At 40.2% G+C, this 19,752-nt stretch overlaps 1 protein-coding gene across 10 annotated transcripts in view; it reads left to right on the plus strand.

Annotated features, from left to right (window-relative positions):
- Positions 1-19,752, plus strand: part of Arnt (aryl hydrocarbon receptor nuclear translocator) — a 62,874-nt gene that overhangs the window by 25,474 nt on the left and 17,648 nt on the right. For 7 of the 10 annotated variants that reach the window (XR_001783643.2, XR_001783644.2, XM_006500933.3 and 4 more), the window contains 5 exons: positions 537-581; positions 6,953-6,997; positions 10,337-10,550; positions 14,699-14,912; positions 16,240-16,342. Coding sequence is in view for 8 of the 10 variants with exons in the window: in XM_006500933.3 (XP_006500996.1) it covers positions 537-581; positions 6,953-6,997; positions 10,337-10,550; positions 14,699-14,912; positions 16,240-16,342 (621 nt within the window). In the remaining 2 variants the exon portion in view is untranslated. Of the gene's footprint in view, positions 1-536; positions 582-6,932; positions 6,998-10,336; positions 10,551-14,698; positions 14,913-16,239; positions 16,343-19,752 lie in introns of all 10 variants that reach the window. The other 3 variants (XM_006500931.4, NM_009709.4, XM_030252392.1) reach the window with 2 other exon arrangements.

A 19,752-nucleotide genomic window follows, 5' to 3' on the forward strand; every position in this document is an offset into this window, starting at 1 on the left:
TATGATCCTGTTTTTCACAGAAGAATGAAAACATGAAAAATATACCCACACGCTGTTCTATTGGTTTTTTGATTTTTGTTTTTGTTTTTGTTTTTTTAAAGCTACAATTAAAAAACAAACAAACTGAGTCAGGCTTAGTGATTGACACCTGTAATAAGCAATTGGGAGGCAGAGGCAAAGGGTCTGTAAGTTGAGAGTGAATGCCAGACTAGCCAGTGCTACATAGCTGTCCCCATCTCAAAAAAACACCCCCCCCCCGGAAAAAAACCAAACAAAAACCCCAAATATATTCCCAACTTTAGAGAAATCACAAGACATTTCATGTTTTCATCATACCATCTTTCTGTGTGTGGTCACTGAGACATGATAGTCATCGGCTCTCAGTGTTCTCTCAGATGCTATTAGTGTCTGCTGCTTTGTGGTGCTGGTCCATTATCTTTCCCTGTTGAGTAGTTTTATTTATTTCTAGTTTTTATTTCAGAGCGGAGTAGATATAAGTACAAGGGTTTGAATTAATCCCTGCCCTTTCTTTTCAGATGCGATGATGACCAGATGTGTAATGACAAAGAGCGGTTTGCCAGGTAATGTACTAGAATTCTTGTCCTGGTTATGGGATCAAGCAGTCTAAATGTTGGATTTAAATTTTATCTAGGTGAGAGTGAATTTCTCTGGTTAGTCTCCTCCTCTTCTGAAGTTTGAAACAGCCTGGAATTTATGCATGCTCATTGACTTGAAGCTAGGTATATTTAACATAATGTTTCTCTCATGCATGCAAGTTTTAGTAATGTGTATATTGCATCTACAGGATCACAAACTGTAGACTTCTTGGGCATATTATATTTGTACAAATACAGAAGAATCTTTTATAGAAAATGGTTTATTCATTTAAATGAGTTTTTATTCTGGATACCAAACTTAAATTTGTTTAAGTAACTGTCAGAAGATTATGAAATATACTGATTTTACTTTTTTTTTCTCCTCCCACCCCTGATTTTACTTTTTATTAAAGAGTAATCATTCTCAACTCATATACTGGTTTTACTTTTAGAAAATTCTTGCTGTAAGTTACTCTTTTAAAAAGAGGGGAGGGTGTCATGGGGCTGGAGAGATGGCTCTATGGGTAAAAGTGCTTGTTGCTCTGACAGAGGACCTGAATTTGGTTTCTAGCATGCACAACCAGGGAGTCTGACATCCTCTTTTGGCTTCTGTTGACGTCTACATGTACATGATCATACATATATATAGATGTACACGTATACACATACATACATGCATGCATACATACATACATACATACATACATGCTTTATTTATTATCATTAAGTGTTCATGCTTACTTGGGGAGCCAAGATGTTGGGTTCCAAGTATAAGCCTGTGTCCCTGACCACTCTCCCCAGTATCTTCACCCCAGCTGAGTATCTCTGGAGAGAGACCCAGAAGGCACAAGTAGAAGGTTTGGGCATAAGGGTGAAGCTCAGCGGGAGTACTTGCTTCAGTACAGTGGCCCCAAACACCAAATGCACAATAAAGACCCTGCCTTGATTCATTGAACTTATTCAGGATCAACAAATGTTTAATCTAATTTCAGAACCACTCCCAAGAATTTACTCATTTTTTAGGAGCTCTGCTGGTATTTGGGCCCCTCATCTTCTGGTATTATGTTTTCAAAACAGATAGGGACAGAAAATATAGGAAAATTGAACTGAACATTTAACCTCTCATTTAATTTGGCAAGGGACTTTTATTGCTATATAAATAGATCTACTAATTTAAACACTGGAAATAAATAAGTAAATAAATCAATACTTTAAGCTCAAATCCTGAAAGTTTTTCCCTTACACACACACACACACACACACACACACACACACACACACACACACACATATACACAGTGGTACTCATGTGCCTGTACTTATATATATACATTGTATAGACACACTTAATGATAATAAATAATTAAAAATTTAGAAGATACTGAATTTTTGGCTGGGGAGATGACTCAGGATTTAAAGTGCTTAACCCCAGAACCCACATAAAATCTTGATACAGAGTATCCCAAGTCTATGATCCTAGTGAGTCTTTATTGGGCGATAGAAGACAGAGATGGGAATAGCCACAAACTCATGGCTCAGCTAACTTGGTGTGTGCAGCAGTGAACAATAAGAGTGACTCTGGGCTGGAGAGATGGCGCAGTGGTGAAGACTGCTCTTCTAGAGGTCCTGAGTTCAATTACCAGCGACCACATGGTGGCTCACAACCATCTGAAATGGGATCTGATGCCCTCTTCTGGTGTGTCTGAAGACAGCTATAGTACAGTTGTATACATAAAATAAATATTTTTTAAAAAACTTAAAAAAAAAGAGTGTCTGTCTCAGACTAAGTGGAAGGCATCGAACAACATCTGAGGCTGCCTTTTAACTTTCCCTTGCATTTCATGCACACGCATGCACGTGCACGCACACACATAAAATTGAGTTTGTGATCCTCTCAAAAATTAGTAACTTTATTTTTAAATTTGTATGTAATTGATTACTTTAAAAATGATCTATTTCATTTTTAATTATGTGTTTGTATAGATTATACAGTTTTTATAGATAAATGGTTATATACATATGAATTTGGATACCAAAAGAAGACATCAGGCTCCTAGAAACGCAGCAAGCCCATTTACCCACCAAGCTGATCCTATAGCCCAATGAATACTTACTTAAGGTTTGATTACATTGATTGATTGATTGAGAAAGTATGTGTGTTTGTGACATGCCAACATGCTAAGCTCAGAGGACAACTTCTAGGAGCAGATTCTTGCCTTTCACCCGTGAGTCCCAGTGTTGAAACTCAGATTTAGCAGCAAGCACCTTTACCTATTAAGCCTGTCTGCTATGTCTTCTGTGAGTACTGATCAACAGTGTTTACTCATTGCTCAGCTGTCTGAATGGGATCTACTTTGAGGACCACTGATCGAGAGAACCAAGAAATATCAGGAAGAATAGTTAACTCTTAGACACAGTGTTGGCAGTATATAGAGTTGACTGAAAAGAGCAGGTAGGTAGGTAGGTAGTAGGTAAGTAATAGGTAGAAAGAGGGAGGGTAGATAGAATCTGCTGAAGTATTAGGATAGCTATGAAATCATGAGTACTTGGGCCCAGAAATGTTGCCGTGACACTAGTGAAAGAATGAATATAGGTTGTTTTCCAAGAGCAGTGTATCAAAACTTCTTGAAATAAATGAAATCTAAAGGATACAGTAATCTTTAAAGTGAAAGTTAATTATTGATTTTGGGTAATAATCTTTCACATTCTATTAAAAAGTCTAGCTATAAAACTGGAGGTGATCCTGTAACACTTGTAATGGAGGTGGAGGTAAGAGATTAGAAATTCTAGGTTAGGGACTAGAGAGATGGCTCAGTAGTTAAGAGCACTGGCTACTCCCTGTAGTGGACCTGAGTTTGATTCCCAGCACTTACTGGTGGCGCACAACCATGTATGATTCAGTTCTTGGGGGAGGGTGGGGAGTCCAATGCCGCCTTCATACATATATACATACATACATACATACATACATACACACATACATACATACGAGTAAAATACTTACACACCTAAAAATAAAAATAGGTAAATCTTTATTTTTTTAGGTTACTGGGCAGCAGGGCAGTGGTGGCACATGACTTTAATCCCAGCACTTAGGAGGCAGAGGCAGGCAGGATAGCCAGCCTGTTCTATAGAGTGAATTCCAGGACAGCCAGGACTAGAGAGAGAAACTGTTTTGAAAAACAGAACAAAAGAAAAGTTATTTGGCTATGTAGTTCAAGACCAGCGTTGGCTTCATGTGATCCTAAAAACCAAAGGTCAGATCATCATTAGGGCAGCTAATACAGGTCCAGTCCTCAGTCTTTGATCGACACTCTGGAAAGCCATAAAACACAACCTGGAGTATCTAATCTGCCTATGTCCTATTCTGTTTAGAAATATTGGAGTAGAGAGGGGGTTGTGTGACTCTACTATTAATTTTAAAGGAATTAATTAAAGGAATTTTAAATGATTAACCTCAAACAAAAATGCATTTCTTAGAGTTACAGTTTGTTATGATAGTTTACCTCATACACCACCAGAAATTCAGTAGGTGAAAAGCTAAAAATAGGTGAATTTACTTATCTTTTGAAAATGAATGTTTTGTTGCTTGTTAAAAACTATCTAGGATAAGGAACAGGCAGGTGTGACTACTCTGTTATCTGTCTTCTCTTCAGCATGTGTGCATACATTTTATAGTATTCATGACTATCTGCAGTTCTAACTTTTTTTATTTCTTATTTTTAACATTCAACAATTTTATTCCAGTTTAAAAGAAGAACAGAACAGGTAAGCTGTAAAATGTCAGCCAGTGGCTGGAGGAAGAGAGTGGAGGAAAGAGGAAGCAAGGCCACGCCATTTTAAGCTGGCGTGGAGATGAGACATTTGAGGGGCGCTTTAGGGAAAGAGTAGGGAAGCCCAAAACGCTGGTGAGACGCATGCTTGGAAAAGACACAGAGAGTTGTTTTGGGTGATCAAATGACCCTCTCACAGGGGTCTCATATCAGACATCCTGCATATCAGATGTTTATATTACAAAAATAATTTATGATTGGGGTCACCACAGCATGAGGGCTGATAAAGGGTTGCAGCATTAGGAAGGCTGAGAAGAACCACTGTGCTAGAGAAAGGAGAAAGGAGAAGGTGACAGATAATGATCCTTACATGGCTGAGGCCTGTTCAGGTTCTGCTATTAGACATTAGCTGATTGTGTTTATGTATGTGAGTATGTGCATATGAAGGCATATAGGATTTTCCAGTTGAATTTACAGGCAGCTGTAAGCTATCCAGCATGGATGCTGGGGATCAGACTCCGATCCTGTGCCAGAACAGTGTGTGCTTTTAACTCCTGAGCCATCTTTCCTTCTCCTTTTTTTGAGTTAAGATCTCACCAGGCCAGGCTTTCCTGGAACCTGCAGAAAATAATTTTACCTTTGTTTCTGACTGTTGGTATTAAATAAAGTTGAGCACCACCACAGCCAGTTGTTCTTTTTCTACTGATCATTTGTGTATATATGTGCATGGAGAGGACAGAGGACAACTCCAGGTGTCATTTCTCAGCCCCACCCCCACCCCCGCCGAGATGGAGCCCTTCTCTGTCTTGGATTGCACTAGGTCGACTAGGATGCTGTTCAGTGAGCCCATAGGATCCTCCTATCTCTGCCTTTCCTGTGCCAAGATTGTAAGGATTGTAGTTTCCACTTTATTTTTACATATATTGATAAAATTATTATTATTAAGCTCAAGTTTTACTCTGTTGCAAATCCCTAGGCTCAAGCAGTTCTTCCATTTCATCATCACCAGTAGCTAGGACTACAAGGTCCCTGCTTCCTGCTGTATCCATTTTAAGGCAGAGTCTTAGGAAGTTATTTTATTTGCGTGTCTGGCTTTATTATTTTGGTTTATGTGAGACAGTCTTGGCCTGTCACCCATGCTCATGCTCTCAGGGGATGATTGAGATTATGCTCCATGGAGGACAGGAGAGGGCGTCAGGTCTTCTAGAGTTAGAGCTAGAGACTGTCATGAATTGCTGGACATTGAACCCAGTTTCTCTGGAGGAGTAGCCAGTGTTCCTTATCTACTCACCTCATCTCTCCAGCCCCATCATCTTTAATAGTGAAGTCTTTTTGGACTATTAATATACCTTACTAGATAATTTATTTGAGGCTTATCTCTCTTAAAATGAGCACTTATAATACTGAGTTAGCTAGTACCTTGTTTTGGTTTGTTTGCGTTTTTGTGTAGCCTGGCTGTCCTGGAACTCACTTTGTAGACCAGGCTGGCCTCAAGCTCAGAAATCCACCTGCCTCTGCCTCCCAAGTGCTGGGATTAAAGGCGTGCGCCACCACACCCAGCCCTTGTTTTTTTTCAGTTGCTTCTCTCTCCCCTTTTTGTGCGGTGGGTATTGAGCCAGTCCTTCCACATTGCCCTGGTTATCCTGGAACTCTCTATCTCTGTGTGTACCAATCTGGACTTGAACTCCTCAAGTGCTAGGATCGGAGGCACCACCACCATGCCTAGCCCCTGCCACCCATTCTTAAAGTGTTTTGTTTTTCTGGAAGAGTTTAATGAAAACCTTTGTCTTTCTTCGAGGGAGGAGGGATTGACATACTGGTTAAACCATAGAAGAAATGCTAAGGTGCCTAAACCAGAGTTCATTAAATTAGGAGTGTGTCAGTGATAGAGAATATGCAGGAAACCTAGCTCTTGATTTTTATCATGTGATCATGTCAAGCTACACGGCTCGGTGTATGGCTTTCACTCCAAGCCTGAGAACTCAGGTTCTTCCTCACAGGGTAGAAGGAGAGAGCCAACTCCCGCAGTCGCCTTCTGACCTGTGGCACACAGACACACTAAGTACTACAATGGGAAAAATAAATCTTGTCATAATTTGTGTGTGTGAATGTGTGTGTGTGAGGAAATTATATTTCTAATCCGTTGTTTGAAGCTGTGTAATCTAGTCACTAGTAGACAATAGCGAATGTGAATAAGTGTTTCTTCCCAGATTGGCAGCAGTTTATAAGAATGATAATTCTGATAATTCTGAATTTCCTGGTTGGTTCTTGTTCACACTCTGTATCTTTGGTTTCTGTAGAGATTGTTTGACAAAGTGTTTTTTGTGTTGAGATTATGTTAGTTTCTAATTGTCCTTGACTTTCGACTTATAATTTACTTGTTACAAAAATACAGTTCTATAGGTTCTCAAGGTTCTTCCTTGTATGGCCTTTCCTCACTTTTTCTGTATCCATTTCATTTCTTCCTTTCTTTCCTTTTCATTTTGCATTTCATTTTCCCTCCCTCGCTTTCATCTGCCTTTTCTTCTTTCCTTTCTTCCTTTTTATTTTAATTTTCGCTTAGTTCATCAATTCTGTTTTTAGGTCGGATGATGAGCAGAGCTCTGCGGATAAAGAGAGACTTGCCAGGTAGGAGCTGTGCTGTTTAGCATGAAGCACATACTGCCTTCTTACCCTTTGTCTAACCCATCTTTTTTTCCCTTTCTGTATTTTTCTCTTACCTGTGGCAAAGGAGGACATGAGGTTTTACAAGTTGGGGTACAATAAGAACTTTGGCTTCCCCAACAGGAAGTGGGTGAATTAAGCCAGGTATGGTGGCTCACTCTTTTGATCCCTGCATTTGGGAAGCAGAGTGGAGTTCTGTAAGATTGAGGCCAGCCTGGTTTACAAAGAAATTCTAAGACAGAGAAACCCTACCTGAGGGTGATGGAAGAATAAATTATAAATTACTGTTCATCTTTAAGATTTTTATTTTTTCTTTACTTCATCACTAAGTTCCACAGATAATGATTTAGAAGTAATGTGGCTGTGTCCACAGATGCTTTAACAGGCGCATACTCTCTCAGAATACCGATAATTACCATAGTTCTATCAGAATACCGATAATTACCATAGCTCCCAGAATTTAGGCCATAGCACATACTCTGACTTCCCTATGCCGATTCACAGTCTAGATTACTATGATGGTAGAACTGATTGAATCCTTATAATTTCTGAGGAAAGTTTTAGCTACTTTGGTATGACTATTTAAAGGATGGATTTTCTAGGGTGGAGAGATAGTCTGTAAAATACTTGCTCTGCAGGTATGATTACCAGAGTTTGATCCTCAGAACCCATTGAATAGAAGGGTGCGGGTTTATAACTGCACATGTTTATGATTCTAGTACAATAGGGAAGCAGGGGCAGACCTCTCACTGGGCAGCTGCACTGGCTTAGGAGAAGAGCCCTGGGTCCCCATGAGAGATGCTGTCTCAGAAAACAACGTGGGAAGTGGATATCTTAAAAATGACATTTTAAATTGACCTTTGGATTTGACATACATGCACATGCATGCTCACACAGTGTGTATTTGCACACATAGTTTTCTGGACTTCAGTCTCAGAAATTTGTCAGATACTAAGAAGATGGGTACTTCAAAATTAAGAGTAGATTTTTTTAAATGTCTGAGAGTAGCTAAATATTAACCTATAAAGTAGGTTCTTTTTTCTTTCGGAAAGAGACCACTTTTCCTTTCCTTCAGGACAGGGTCTCATGTACTTTATGCAGGCCCTAACGTCCTGATCCTCCTGCCGGGGTGCTGGATTGCAAGGGTGTGCCGTCATGTCCAGATAAACATCTCCATAGGCAGATTTCCTTCTGAGGGACTCCCAGCTTTGTGTGTTGTGGGTGACACTGTGACACTCACTGAGCTACATTCAGGGACCTGTTTTAGTTCTCTTTAGAGTGTTGTCCATGATACAGAAATAGTGCTTTCCTGCTCTGGCCTTTGAGTTGGTGTACCTGGATCATTATAAAAATACTTTTACCACTGTCCCCTTGTGTTACTTCTTCAAGCTAGGCCACACATTCATTCTGTGACTGTTAACCCAGGGTTGCTACTGCGATGCTTCCAGCCTTCAGAGAACTGGAAGGCCTTACACTGGGGAGGAGGGCAGCTCTGAGAAAGCCAGCTAACTCTTGCTTCATTTGGCTCATTAAACACAAGGATGTCAGTGTTAGGGTTTGTGGTTTTGTTTTTCTCTTCAGAAGAGATCCATAAGTGGCGAGAGAGATACATAAAGACAGTAAAGCCAAGCTGTTCCTTCGAGGCGTCCTCGTGGGAGACCCCAAAGAGTCCATTTGTAAACTCTTAGGTTATTCCTTTTGACAGTTGTATTGCAATCCTGCCTCACGTTTGCGGTCTTTGTTACCCTGGTGAGATGCGGGTTCTCTTTCAGTGCTTTTGATGTTCATTTCCCCAGCTACTCCTCTTCCCACAATACCTTTTGCCCAGGCTGGGAAACCACATGATAACCAGCACTCTTTTAAGTTCAGCGCACTGCCAAACCCAGAGAAGAATTTTGTGCATTAGTATAACAAATAAAATTCCAACATACCCCAATTCTGTATCTTAATGCCATAAGCAACTTTGACAAGGCAGCATTTAATATACTAAAAGAATTTACACTATCATGTCTTCTTTTTCTTTCCTTTTTTCCTTTTGGGATAAGATCTCACTATGTAGCGCTGGCTGTTCTAGAACTCAGAGATTCCCCTGCCTCCACCTCTGAGTACTGCAATTAAAGGTGGGCGCCACCACCCTGGCGCGCGCTCGCTCTCTCTCTCTCTCTCTCTCTCTCTCTCTCTCTCTCTCTCTCTCTCTCTCACACACACACACACACACACACACACACACACGCTCTCCATTTTAAAGGCAGTCTTATGTATTCCAGGAGGTGAGAAGGAATTATCCACTCAAGTGCTGGACTCACAGGTTCTCCTGACTGCTAGCGATCAGACCCAGAGCCTTGGCCTTGCTAGACAAGCACTCCAACACCTGAGCTAAATTACCAGGCCAAGGTGGCTGCTGCTTTTCTTCTTCCTTAAAAAGGAGGCATTGGGTAGTTTTGAGATCCATCTTGCTTCATAGCCCAGGCTGGCTTCAAACTCACCTTGAAGTTGATGGTGATTCTCTTGCCTCAGCCTCCCAGTAGCAGGGATTATAGACAGGCATGTGCCAGCATGCCTGGCCTCATTTGGATATTTGGAACAGGGTATCACTATGTAGTCCATGCTGCCCTGTATAGCCCAGGCTGGCCTCAAACCCAAAACTCTTGTGCTTTATAGTCTTCGGAGTGCTGAATTGTAGTATTTGCTACCAGCTCTGGCCTTTATACTATTATTTCTTTCATAAGCTACTGGTTCATTTACTTAACTTTTCAAAAGTTGGTCATTTTATTTTATAGCCTTCAAATGTTTTAACTAGAAAACATGTGGTCAGTGAAGCTGAGATTTATCCCCTTAGGAACTTAAATGAGTGAAATCAACATTTAAAAAAACACTCACTCTCAACCTTACCCCTGAGACAGGATTTCTGTGTGTTGCCCTTGCTGTTACTTTGTAGACCAGGCTGGCTTAGAACTCAGTGATCCATCTGCCTGCCTCTGCCTCATGAGTGCTGGGATTAAAGGCATGCACCACCAACACCTTGTTTTAATTATTTCTTAAACTATTCACTCTGAAGTGGTGATTTAATGGAAGTGGTTGACTGGAGAGGCGATATGTACTTGTTCTTTGTCTAGACTTTGTTAGTTTGTTTCATTCTTACTCTGCATGAGGTTGGCCTGCTTGGCTTCTGAGATTTGAACATCATCAGACCTAAGTTACTGCATCCTTCAGCAGCTGACCAGGTATCCATATCACTCTCCTGATACCAAAGGAACAGATGTGACCACCTAGAATGGAGCCTCTTTCTCTTTTTTTATGCAGGGAAAATCATAGTGAAATAGAACGGCGGCGACGGAACAAGATGACAGCTTACATCACAGAACTGTCAGACATGGTACCTACATGTAGTGCCCTGGCTCGAAAACCAGACAAGCTAACCATCTTACGCATGGCCGTTTCTCACATGAAGTCCTTGAGGGGAACTGGCAACACATCTACTGATGGCTCCTACAAGCCATCTTTCCTCACTGATCAGGTCTCTGGATCTTAAAACTGACTCTGGGTATATCTGTTGAAAGTTTTGGACTAATTTAATGGTTTTGTTTGGTTGCTTGCTTGGTTTTTTTTGGGAGGGTCTCATGTAGCCCAGGCTGACATCCAACTCAGTATATTGCCAACATGTGCCACCATGTCCAGCTTCAGGAGAGTGATTCTTCAGGAGACATCAGATGTAGAAAAGTGAATTCAGCCCTTAGCTATAAGTGATCAAGTATTGGGGGAGTGAGAATAGATAAATTTAGTTGTGAGAACTTATTTAGCAAGGTGTCAGGTATTTTAGAACTTGGCTCATACAAATGACCTGTGAAGTGAAAGAAGGGTGTGTCCCCAGAGAGGTTGCCACACTCATGGATCAGTGTTCCTTGGGTTATATTTCTAGAGCATGGAAGAAATCTGCCTCACCCTTGAAGCAACTTTTAGTCTTAACGATGAGAGACGTGTAGTAAACAACCCCTGTTGCTCCATGATATGTTTTGTTACACTTGATATATCATGAGGAAAACAGAAAGGGCAGAAATACTTGCCATCATTCAGGAGCCCCATCTAAGAGTTATCTCACTATTGCCAGGAGAGAGAACTAAATGTGAGTAGAGTAAACGGGTGAGTAGTAAGATGCCTAAGTGAAAAACGATGGGAAGAGGCATGCGGAAAAGAGCCGGTGTCTTTGTTAATAGTTTGTGTGTGATAGATATACAATGGTGGCATGTCTAACTTTATTTAGTCTCTCTAGACTTGACTGAGAATGACTAGGAAAGACAAGTTACATTTCACTTAAAAATCCACGATTGGGTAGGGCATAGTGGTGAATGCCTTTAATCCCAGTACTCAGGAAGCTAAGGCCAGCTTGTTCTACAGAGGTCCAGGCCAGCCAGAGCTACATAGCAAGACCCTGTTTCAAAAATAAAAAGACATATGATTGTTCATACCTAGCCTATGCAAAGCCCTGAATTTGGTCCCAACACTATATGCAGTTGTGTATGGTAACTGGATATGGCTGCTCATAACCCGTCTTTCAGCACTGAGGCACAAGTAGGAGGTTGAGGGTTAGAGTTATTCTCAAGGCCAGCCTGTTAACATAGGAGACTGTCTAAAATAGATACATACACACATAAGATGGTCATATAGGAGACTGTCTAAAATAGATACATACACACATAAGATGGTCATATAGGAGACTGTCTAAAATAGATACATACACACATAAGATGGTAATATAGGAGACTGTCTAAAATAGATACACACATAAGATGGTAATATAGGAGACTGTCTAAAATAGATACACACACACATAAGATGGTAACATAGGAGCCTGTCTAAAATAGATACACACATAAGATGGTAACATAGGAGACTGTCTAAAATAGATACATACACACATAAGATGGTAACATAGGAGACTGTCTAAAATAGATACATACACACATAAGATGGTAACATAGGAGACTGTCTAAAATAGATACATACACACATAAGATGGTAACATAGGAGACTGTCTAAAATAGATACATACACACATAAGATGGTAATATAGGAGACTGTCTAAAATAGATACATACACACATAAGATGGTAATATAGGAGACTGTCTAAAATAGATACACACATAAGATGGTAATATAGGAGACTGTCTAAAATAGATACATACACACATAAGATGGTCATATAGGATATTTGTTTTTTTAGATACATACACACATAAGATGGTGATATAGGAGACTGTCTAAAATAGATACATACACACATAAGATGGTAATATAGGAGACTGTCTAAAATAGATACATACACACATAAGATGGTAATATAGGAGACTGTCTAAAATAGATACATACACACATAAGATGGTAATATAGGAGACTGTCTAAAATAGATACATACACACATAAGATGGTAATATAGGAGACTGTCTAAAATAGATACACACATAAGATGGTAATATAGGAGACTGTCTAAAATAGATACATACACACATAAGATGGTAATATAGGAGACTGTCTAAAATAGATACATACACACATAAGATGGTCATATAGGAGACTGTCTAAAATAGATACATACACACATAAGATGGTCATATAGGAGACTGTCTAAAATAGATACATACACACATAAGATGGTAATATAGGAGACTGTCTAAAATAGATACATACACACATAAGATGGTAATATAGGAGACTGTCTAAAATAGATACATACACACATAAGATGGTAACATAGGAGACTGTCTAAAATAGATACATACACACATAAGATGGTAACATAGGAGACTGTCTAAAATAGATACATACACATATAAGATGGTAATATAGGAGACTGTCTAAAATAGATACATACACATATAAGATGGTAATATAGGAGACTGTCTAAAGTAAGTGTCAACATATAAAATGTGTGAGTAGTGTGGGAAGTTTTAGAAAATACAGGAAATGACACTTAATGTAATGTCACCATTGCTGTCTGAGAATTATAGGAATACTTCTTGAGAGAAAGGGATAAATTTTCCAAATAGGGCAGTCTGTTTGCTAGCCATGGAGTACATTTAATAGCTATGTACATAGAAATAGTCAATTCATGTCCTCAGAATACGTCAGGTATTTATTAAACTCCAGTCATGCTCCTTTTGTGGCAAACCAGGTACTTGCGCTATGAGAAATCCAAAGAATTTAAAAAGGAAATAAAGGTCACTGGTGGAATCAGATAATATAAATTGATAACTAATAATACGAAACTAGAGTTGTAACAGGAACAGTAACAAGGCTAATAGAGTATAGGTATAGAAGAGGAACTAGGTGCTGGCCATGGTGACCCACTACTGTAGTCCCAGCAGTCAAGGTATCTGAGTTACATTGCAATTCAGTGATACGTGGAAGTGGGGGAGGAGTGTGGTGGTATGGAGGGTAGGTACAGGGTAGACTTGGATTTTATTTTATGATGTGGAAGCATGTGTATGGTTTCTAAGAAGAGAGGATGAATAGGATCTAGGAAGTGTTTACATGTAACATACGAACAAAGGGAAGAGTATCTGGGCAGAAAATAAAGCAGAAATGAATGGAATTTCAGAAGATACTAAGCAAAAATGAAATTTCTAGGGTTCCATGGGCAGTATTAACAGGTTGTGTAGAGAGATTGAATTTAAAAAATGATGAGAATCCAGGAGAAGGGACTTGAATCATCAATTAGGAGGATGTAATTGAATCCTCAATTACAGAAGTAGTGGGTTACAGTGAAGATGGAGGGATAATTGAAAAGCAAGAGAGTGTAAAATATGGTCTCACCCATCTTACCATCTTTTATCTACCCTCAAAATGACAGTGATCTAATTAGGTTTTTGTAGTGCTGACTTAGTTAAACCTTTGGCTCCTGGTGAGCATCCGCTCAAGAGCTCTCTGGATTTGTGGATGAAAGACGTGTGCCAGCTTAATTTTGATATGCCTTGACTAGTTCAATGGCTGGGCAGTTCTAAAACTCCCAAAGCCAGCAAACACTCCCCTTGGGTATTCCTGGGTTAATATCTTTTAAAATCTGTATTTTCTTTGCTTCCCTGGCTCCTTTGGGGCAGCCCTTTCTTTTTCCCCCTTTGTTTTCCCCCAGGGAACCTAGAAGTCCCGCCTCTTTCATCCTGCCCATCCTGGCTCTTTATTGATCAATCAAAAACCAGTTTGGGTGACCAAAATTAGCATTATAACACAAGCAGCATTAGACCAAACCCACTTCATGTTTTTATGGTTACTTCCTAAGCATTAAAACCTAGATCCTTTAATAACATATTCTGAACAAGTTGAGGGAGGCTATGTTTGTGTTTATAAGTTGGAGTGGAAAGGGGGAAAGTGAGAGGCTCCTAACCCTAACCCCTGCCCCCTCCAGAAGTCTTATCATTTAATGTAAGCCTTTTTATTTTCCTTTGAGTGCTAAGAGGCAAATAGCAACTTAGAGAAATTGCAGGAATACTTACTGTAAAAAGTTTGCCAGTGGATATTTAGGGTAGGAACCCATGGCTTATATCGTGGTATAAGCCTGTGATTCCTAGTGGAGCAGTGCATATGTACCCAAGGATCTTGCTGCTTCCCATGATCAGTTGTGTATGTTTTTTCAGAGTTCACTATTAACTTTGGTTTATTTTCTTGACCAGGAACTGAAACATTTGATCTTGGAGGCAGCAGATGGCTTTCTGTTTATTGTCTCCTGTGAGACTGGACGGGTGGTGTATGTCTCTGACTCAGTGACTCCCGTTTTGAACCAGCCACAGTCTGAATGGTTCGGGAGCACACTGTATGATCAGGTGCACCCAGATGATGTGGATAAACTTCGAGAGCAGCTCTCTACATCAGAAAATGCCCTAACAGGTGAGAGCTGGCTGGACAGCAGATATGTGGGGGAAAAGTCTTTATTTCACTCAAGTAGTTAAGATATTTAAGCCCGAAAAACCAAAAAAAAAAAAAAAAAAAAAAAGATATTTAAGCCTGTACATTGGTTGGTTGAATCTAGCAAAGCTTCTAAAATTTTTTTCCTTAATGACTATAATTGTTTTTAATTCACGTGCAAAATATCCACTCTGTAGCTTATTCTTAGAAAATATTTCATCAGTGCTTGTGTTCTTATAAAAGCTCATTTCTATCTTAATAATATCTTAAAATAGGATGGAGAGGCTGTTGGTTAGTGTATAAGGGACTTGTTTGTTGTCACTGTATCTCTATTAGGTCATTTCCCCTCCACCAGTAGGTGAGACTCAGTCCTTTACCATCGTTTGGAGAATAAGTGCCACCTGTTCTCAGCAACTGTACAGGAAGTAACAAAATGGAAACAAATAACTAGGAGTTAAAATAGGAGAAACTAGGGCTGGAGAGGTGGCTTAGTGGTTAAGAGCACTGACTGCTTTTTCAGAGGTCTTGAGTTCAATTCTCAGCATGGTGAGATGGTGGCTCACAACCATCTGTAATGAGATCTGATGCCTTCCTCTGGTGTGTCTGAAGATACTACAATGTACTCATAAACATGAAATAAATAAATAAGTCTAAAAAATTTAAAAGAAAAAGAAACTCCAATATCTTTGCAGTGGGAATGTTCATATTAATGTTGTTTGTTTGTTTGTTTGTTTGTTTTCCCCCTCTTTTGTGATTTTGTACATTTCATTTCTATAATTTTCCTTTTCCCCAAATGTTACTTACATTTTTAAAAAAATAAATAAAGGAGAGAGACTGTTTTGTTTTTGGACACATGCATGTTTCTTAGCATGTAAAATTACTTGTTTTTAAACCAGACACTGTCCCTACCCGAAGCGTGACGATAGTTAGTGACTGGCCTAATGGCTCGGTGGTGAAGGAGCATGCCACGTAAGCCCAGCAGTCTACGCTCAGTCTGCAGACTGCATAACAGTGGAAGCAGTGACAGCTCCACATAGTTGTCTTCTGACCTCCACATACAGGAGTGGGCTCACATGCACAATAGTTCTAGTAGTTTCCACTCCTGCTTTACTCAGTTCTTGTGCCGTTTTGGAGCTAATAGTGAGATTCCTAGATGAGGACGCAAGTAGTTTAGGCTTCAAGAATAAAGCATCTCTGTCATAAACACGGAATCTGGAAGGCTTGGCTGGACCCAAGCTTTGCCGCGGTGTCTCCTTCCTTTCCCATCCACAAGAAGTAACTTGAGATTGCTCTCTACCTCCTTGACCAGGGCGGGTCCTGGATCTGAAGACTGGAACAGTGAAAAAGGAAGGCCAGCAGTCTTCCATGAGGATGTGCATGGGCTCACGAAGGTCGTTCATCTGCCGCATGAGGTGTGGTGCTTGGGATTGTGTTGGGTGGGAATAAGAGCAGCTAAGGCTTCCATTTCTGTCAGAGGCATTAGTTAGTATCTAGTATCTAGAGCTACGTTCCTTGCCACAGTTGGATTACATTTAACTTTCAAGAACCAGTTGTTTTACCATACTTATAATATGTAAGAGAATAACAGTGAATTACAGTTAAGGCACAGTTGGTAGGTCCTTTGTGTTGACTTCTTACTTCTGTCTTAGCTTCACTACTGTTCATAGGGTAAGAGTCAACGTTCATTATTTTGTTCAGGGGCTAGAGAGATGGCTCAGCAGTTAAGAGCACCTTTTGCTCTTCCAGACGACCTCAGTTTGAATTCCAACACCACATGGCAGCTCACAACATCTGTAACTCCAGTTCCAGGGGAATCTGATTTCTCTCTTCTCGATTCTGTGGGCATCAGGCATGCATGTGGTGCACAGTCATGCAGGCAAAAACCCATACGCATTAAAAATGTTTTAACTGGATTTAAGATGTGGGAGAGTTGTCTTACTAGTTAAGAGCACTTGTTTTGTTCGTCTAAAGGACTTAGGTTTCTTTTGTAGTACCCATGTGGTGGCTCACAGCCACTTGTGGCTCCAGTTCTAAGGGGTCTGATATCCTCTTGGGCCAGCAGGCCATATACATGGTGCATATATTTGCATGCAGGCAAAACATTCATACACATAAAATAAAAATAAATCTTTTTTTCCTTTTTAAAGTGAATGCAGAAATTGGAGAGATAGCCCAGTACTAAGTGTGTGATGCACAAACATGAAGAACCTGAGCTCAATCCCCAGCACCTATGGAAAGTTAGATAGTCCCATTTCTGGAGAGGCCTAGCCAAATTAATGAGCCTCAGGTCCTAGTGAGAGACCCTGTCTCAAAATTCAGGGTAGGAGGGGCTGGAGAGATGGCTCAGCAGTTAAGAATAATAGCTGCTCTTCCAGAGGACTGGCTCAATTCCCAGCATCTGCATGGTTGCTCACAGCCATCTATGACCCCAGTTCCAGGGCATCGGATACCTTTTTCTGGTTCCTGTGTATCCAGGCGTGCACGTAATGCACTTAGAGACAGGTAGAGCATTAATACACATTTCAAAAGAATTACGATGGAGAGCTCTTGAGGAACTACATGTGAGGCTTGTCTCTGGCCTCCGCATGCCTGTGCGTGTACAGCATGAACATATACATACATATACATGGATCAAGAAACCGGCTGCAGAGATGGCTATGCAGGGATAAGAGATTATATTGCTCTTGCAGAGGACTAGCTGGGGTTAGTTTCCCAGCATTCTTATCAGATAGCTTGTAACCATCTGTGCTTCTAGCTGCAAGGAGATTCAAAGCCTCCAGCCTCCACAGGTAGCTCAACATGCACATACTCCCCTCCTTTTCCATGCATACAGCTAAATAAAATAAATCTTACAAAACAGAACAGATGTGCTAGAAAGATGGCTCATCAGTTAAGGGCCCTAACTGCTCTTCTAGAAGTCCTGGGTTCAAATCCCATCACCTAATGGCAGCTCGAAACTGTAACTACAAGATCTGACGCTTTGACACTGACATACATGCAGGCAAAACACCAATGCATATAAAGTAAAAACAATAGACAAACCGAGTGTGACATTGCTTGTCTTAAATCATAGTGCTCAGGAGGCAGAGGCCGGCATATGTGAGTGAAGCATTAGGTTCTCGAGATCACGAGACTGATAGAGAATCTTGTTTTAGTTCATAGCAGCAGAACTCCACCATTGATGTGTATTCAGACTTAAAACTCAAGACTGACCTGCTTCATCATCCAAGTGCTGAGATTATAGGCGGTTTTTGTTTGTTTTGTTTTTCAGATTAAAAAAAATTATGTGTGCATGATATATGTGGATGTGGACTCGTGTGTGGTGTTTGGGGTGCAAGTTGTTGGTTCTTTCCTACAACACTGTGGGTTGAGGTAATCAAATTTAGGTCATGAGGCTTGTCACAAGCACCTTTACCTGATGGCCAATCTCCCTGGCTACGTTAAAAAAAAAAAAAAAAAAAAAGAGTTTCTGGCAGAGGTACAAAATTGACTATTCCATAGTTTAATAGTTTAGAGGAGCCGCTGGAATCAGGCTACTCTGGTTTATTTTGAGGGGGTGGGGTCTTATTATGTTGTCCAGGCTCATTTAAAGATCCTCGGCTCAAGTTATCCTCCATTTGAGTTTCCTAAGTAGCTTGGGTCTACAGAAGGTATATCACTGTAGTTGACTGAATGTTGGTATTTGTTTAGGGATGGGGTCTCACTGTGTACCCCTGGCTGTTCTAGAATTGGCTATGTAGGACAGGCTGACCTTGAAATCACAGAGACCTGTCTGACTGCCTCCCAAGTAAGTTGTTTGAATCCATAGTATTCCCTGGATTTGAATTCTAATTTGATACTATAAGACTTGTGTTGCTTTGATGTCATCATCCACTATTGGAGGTGAGACTGTCAAACGTAAAACATTGTTATCAGGATTAGCTCGATTGATAGTATGAAAATACTTTAAAAAGAACGTTGAGGCAGGAGGATTCCTACAAGGCCAGTATGGCCTATATAGCAAGTTCTGGATCTCCTGGGCTATATAGTGAAACCTTGTCTCAAACAATCAATCTAGATTTGGTGGTGCATGCCTGTAATCCCAGAACCTTGGAGGCTAAGGTAGGAAGATCATGAATTCCAGGCTAGAATGAACTACATAGTAAGACCTTATCTCTAAAAAAAAAAAAAAAATAGAGAAAGAATAGAAGTAGGATTGGAGGGCGTATCTTGTGGACATGGTAAGCCTGGAGTAAGGTGAATAATAATGAAATATAGCACACAGAGATGATATGCTTAGAGCAGAAGTCAGAGAACAGAAGTTCTTATTTGTGACTAAAGCTTCATTGCACCATAGCTCTTCCTGTGTGAACACTTGTCATCTTTGGCTGCTTTTATGCTTGATTGCTCAGAATTGTCTAGTTAAAAGACTGTGTGACCATCAGACTAAAACCACTTACTGTCTAGTCATTCACAGAAAACAGTAAAACAGTCACCAACTCCTGATGTAAAAAGATGGCATTTGAAGAGTGTATGCAATTGTTTTAGTTGGAGTTTTAGGCCAATTAAAAGTTTTAAAGGAGTCCAAACCTTTCATCTTTGCTCCTCTTGAGGCTAAGGAAAGAGGATCTCAATCAAGATCAAGGCCAGTGTGGGCAACTTGGTGAGCTCCAGTCCAAAGTTAGGGAAATAAAACATAAAAGGAGGACTTACTGCTCGGAGGCCAGAGGCTCGCCTGGCAAGCACAGAAACAGCTCAATACTCAGTTTTTAAGTAATCTACTAACTCTGTTGGCCTGGTGGTACTTTCTATATCTCATTACTTGGGACTTAAAGGCAAGCAG

Source organism: Mus musculus, chromosome 3, assembly GCF_000001635.26.
Source record: "Mus musculus strain C57BL/6J chromosome 3, GRCm38.p6 C57BL/6J".
NCBI lineage: Eukaryota > Metazoa > Chordata > Mammalia > Rodentia > Muridae > Mus > Mus musculus.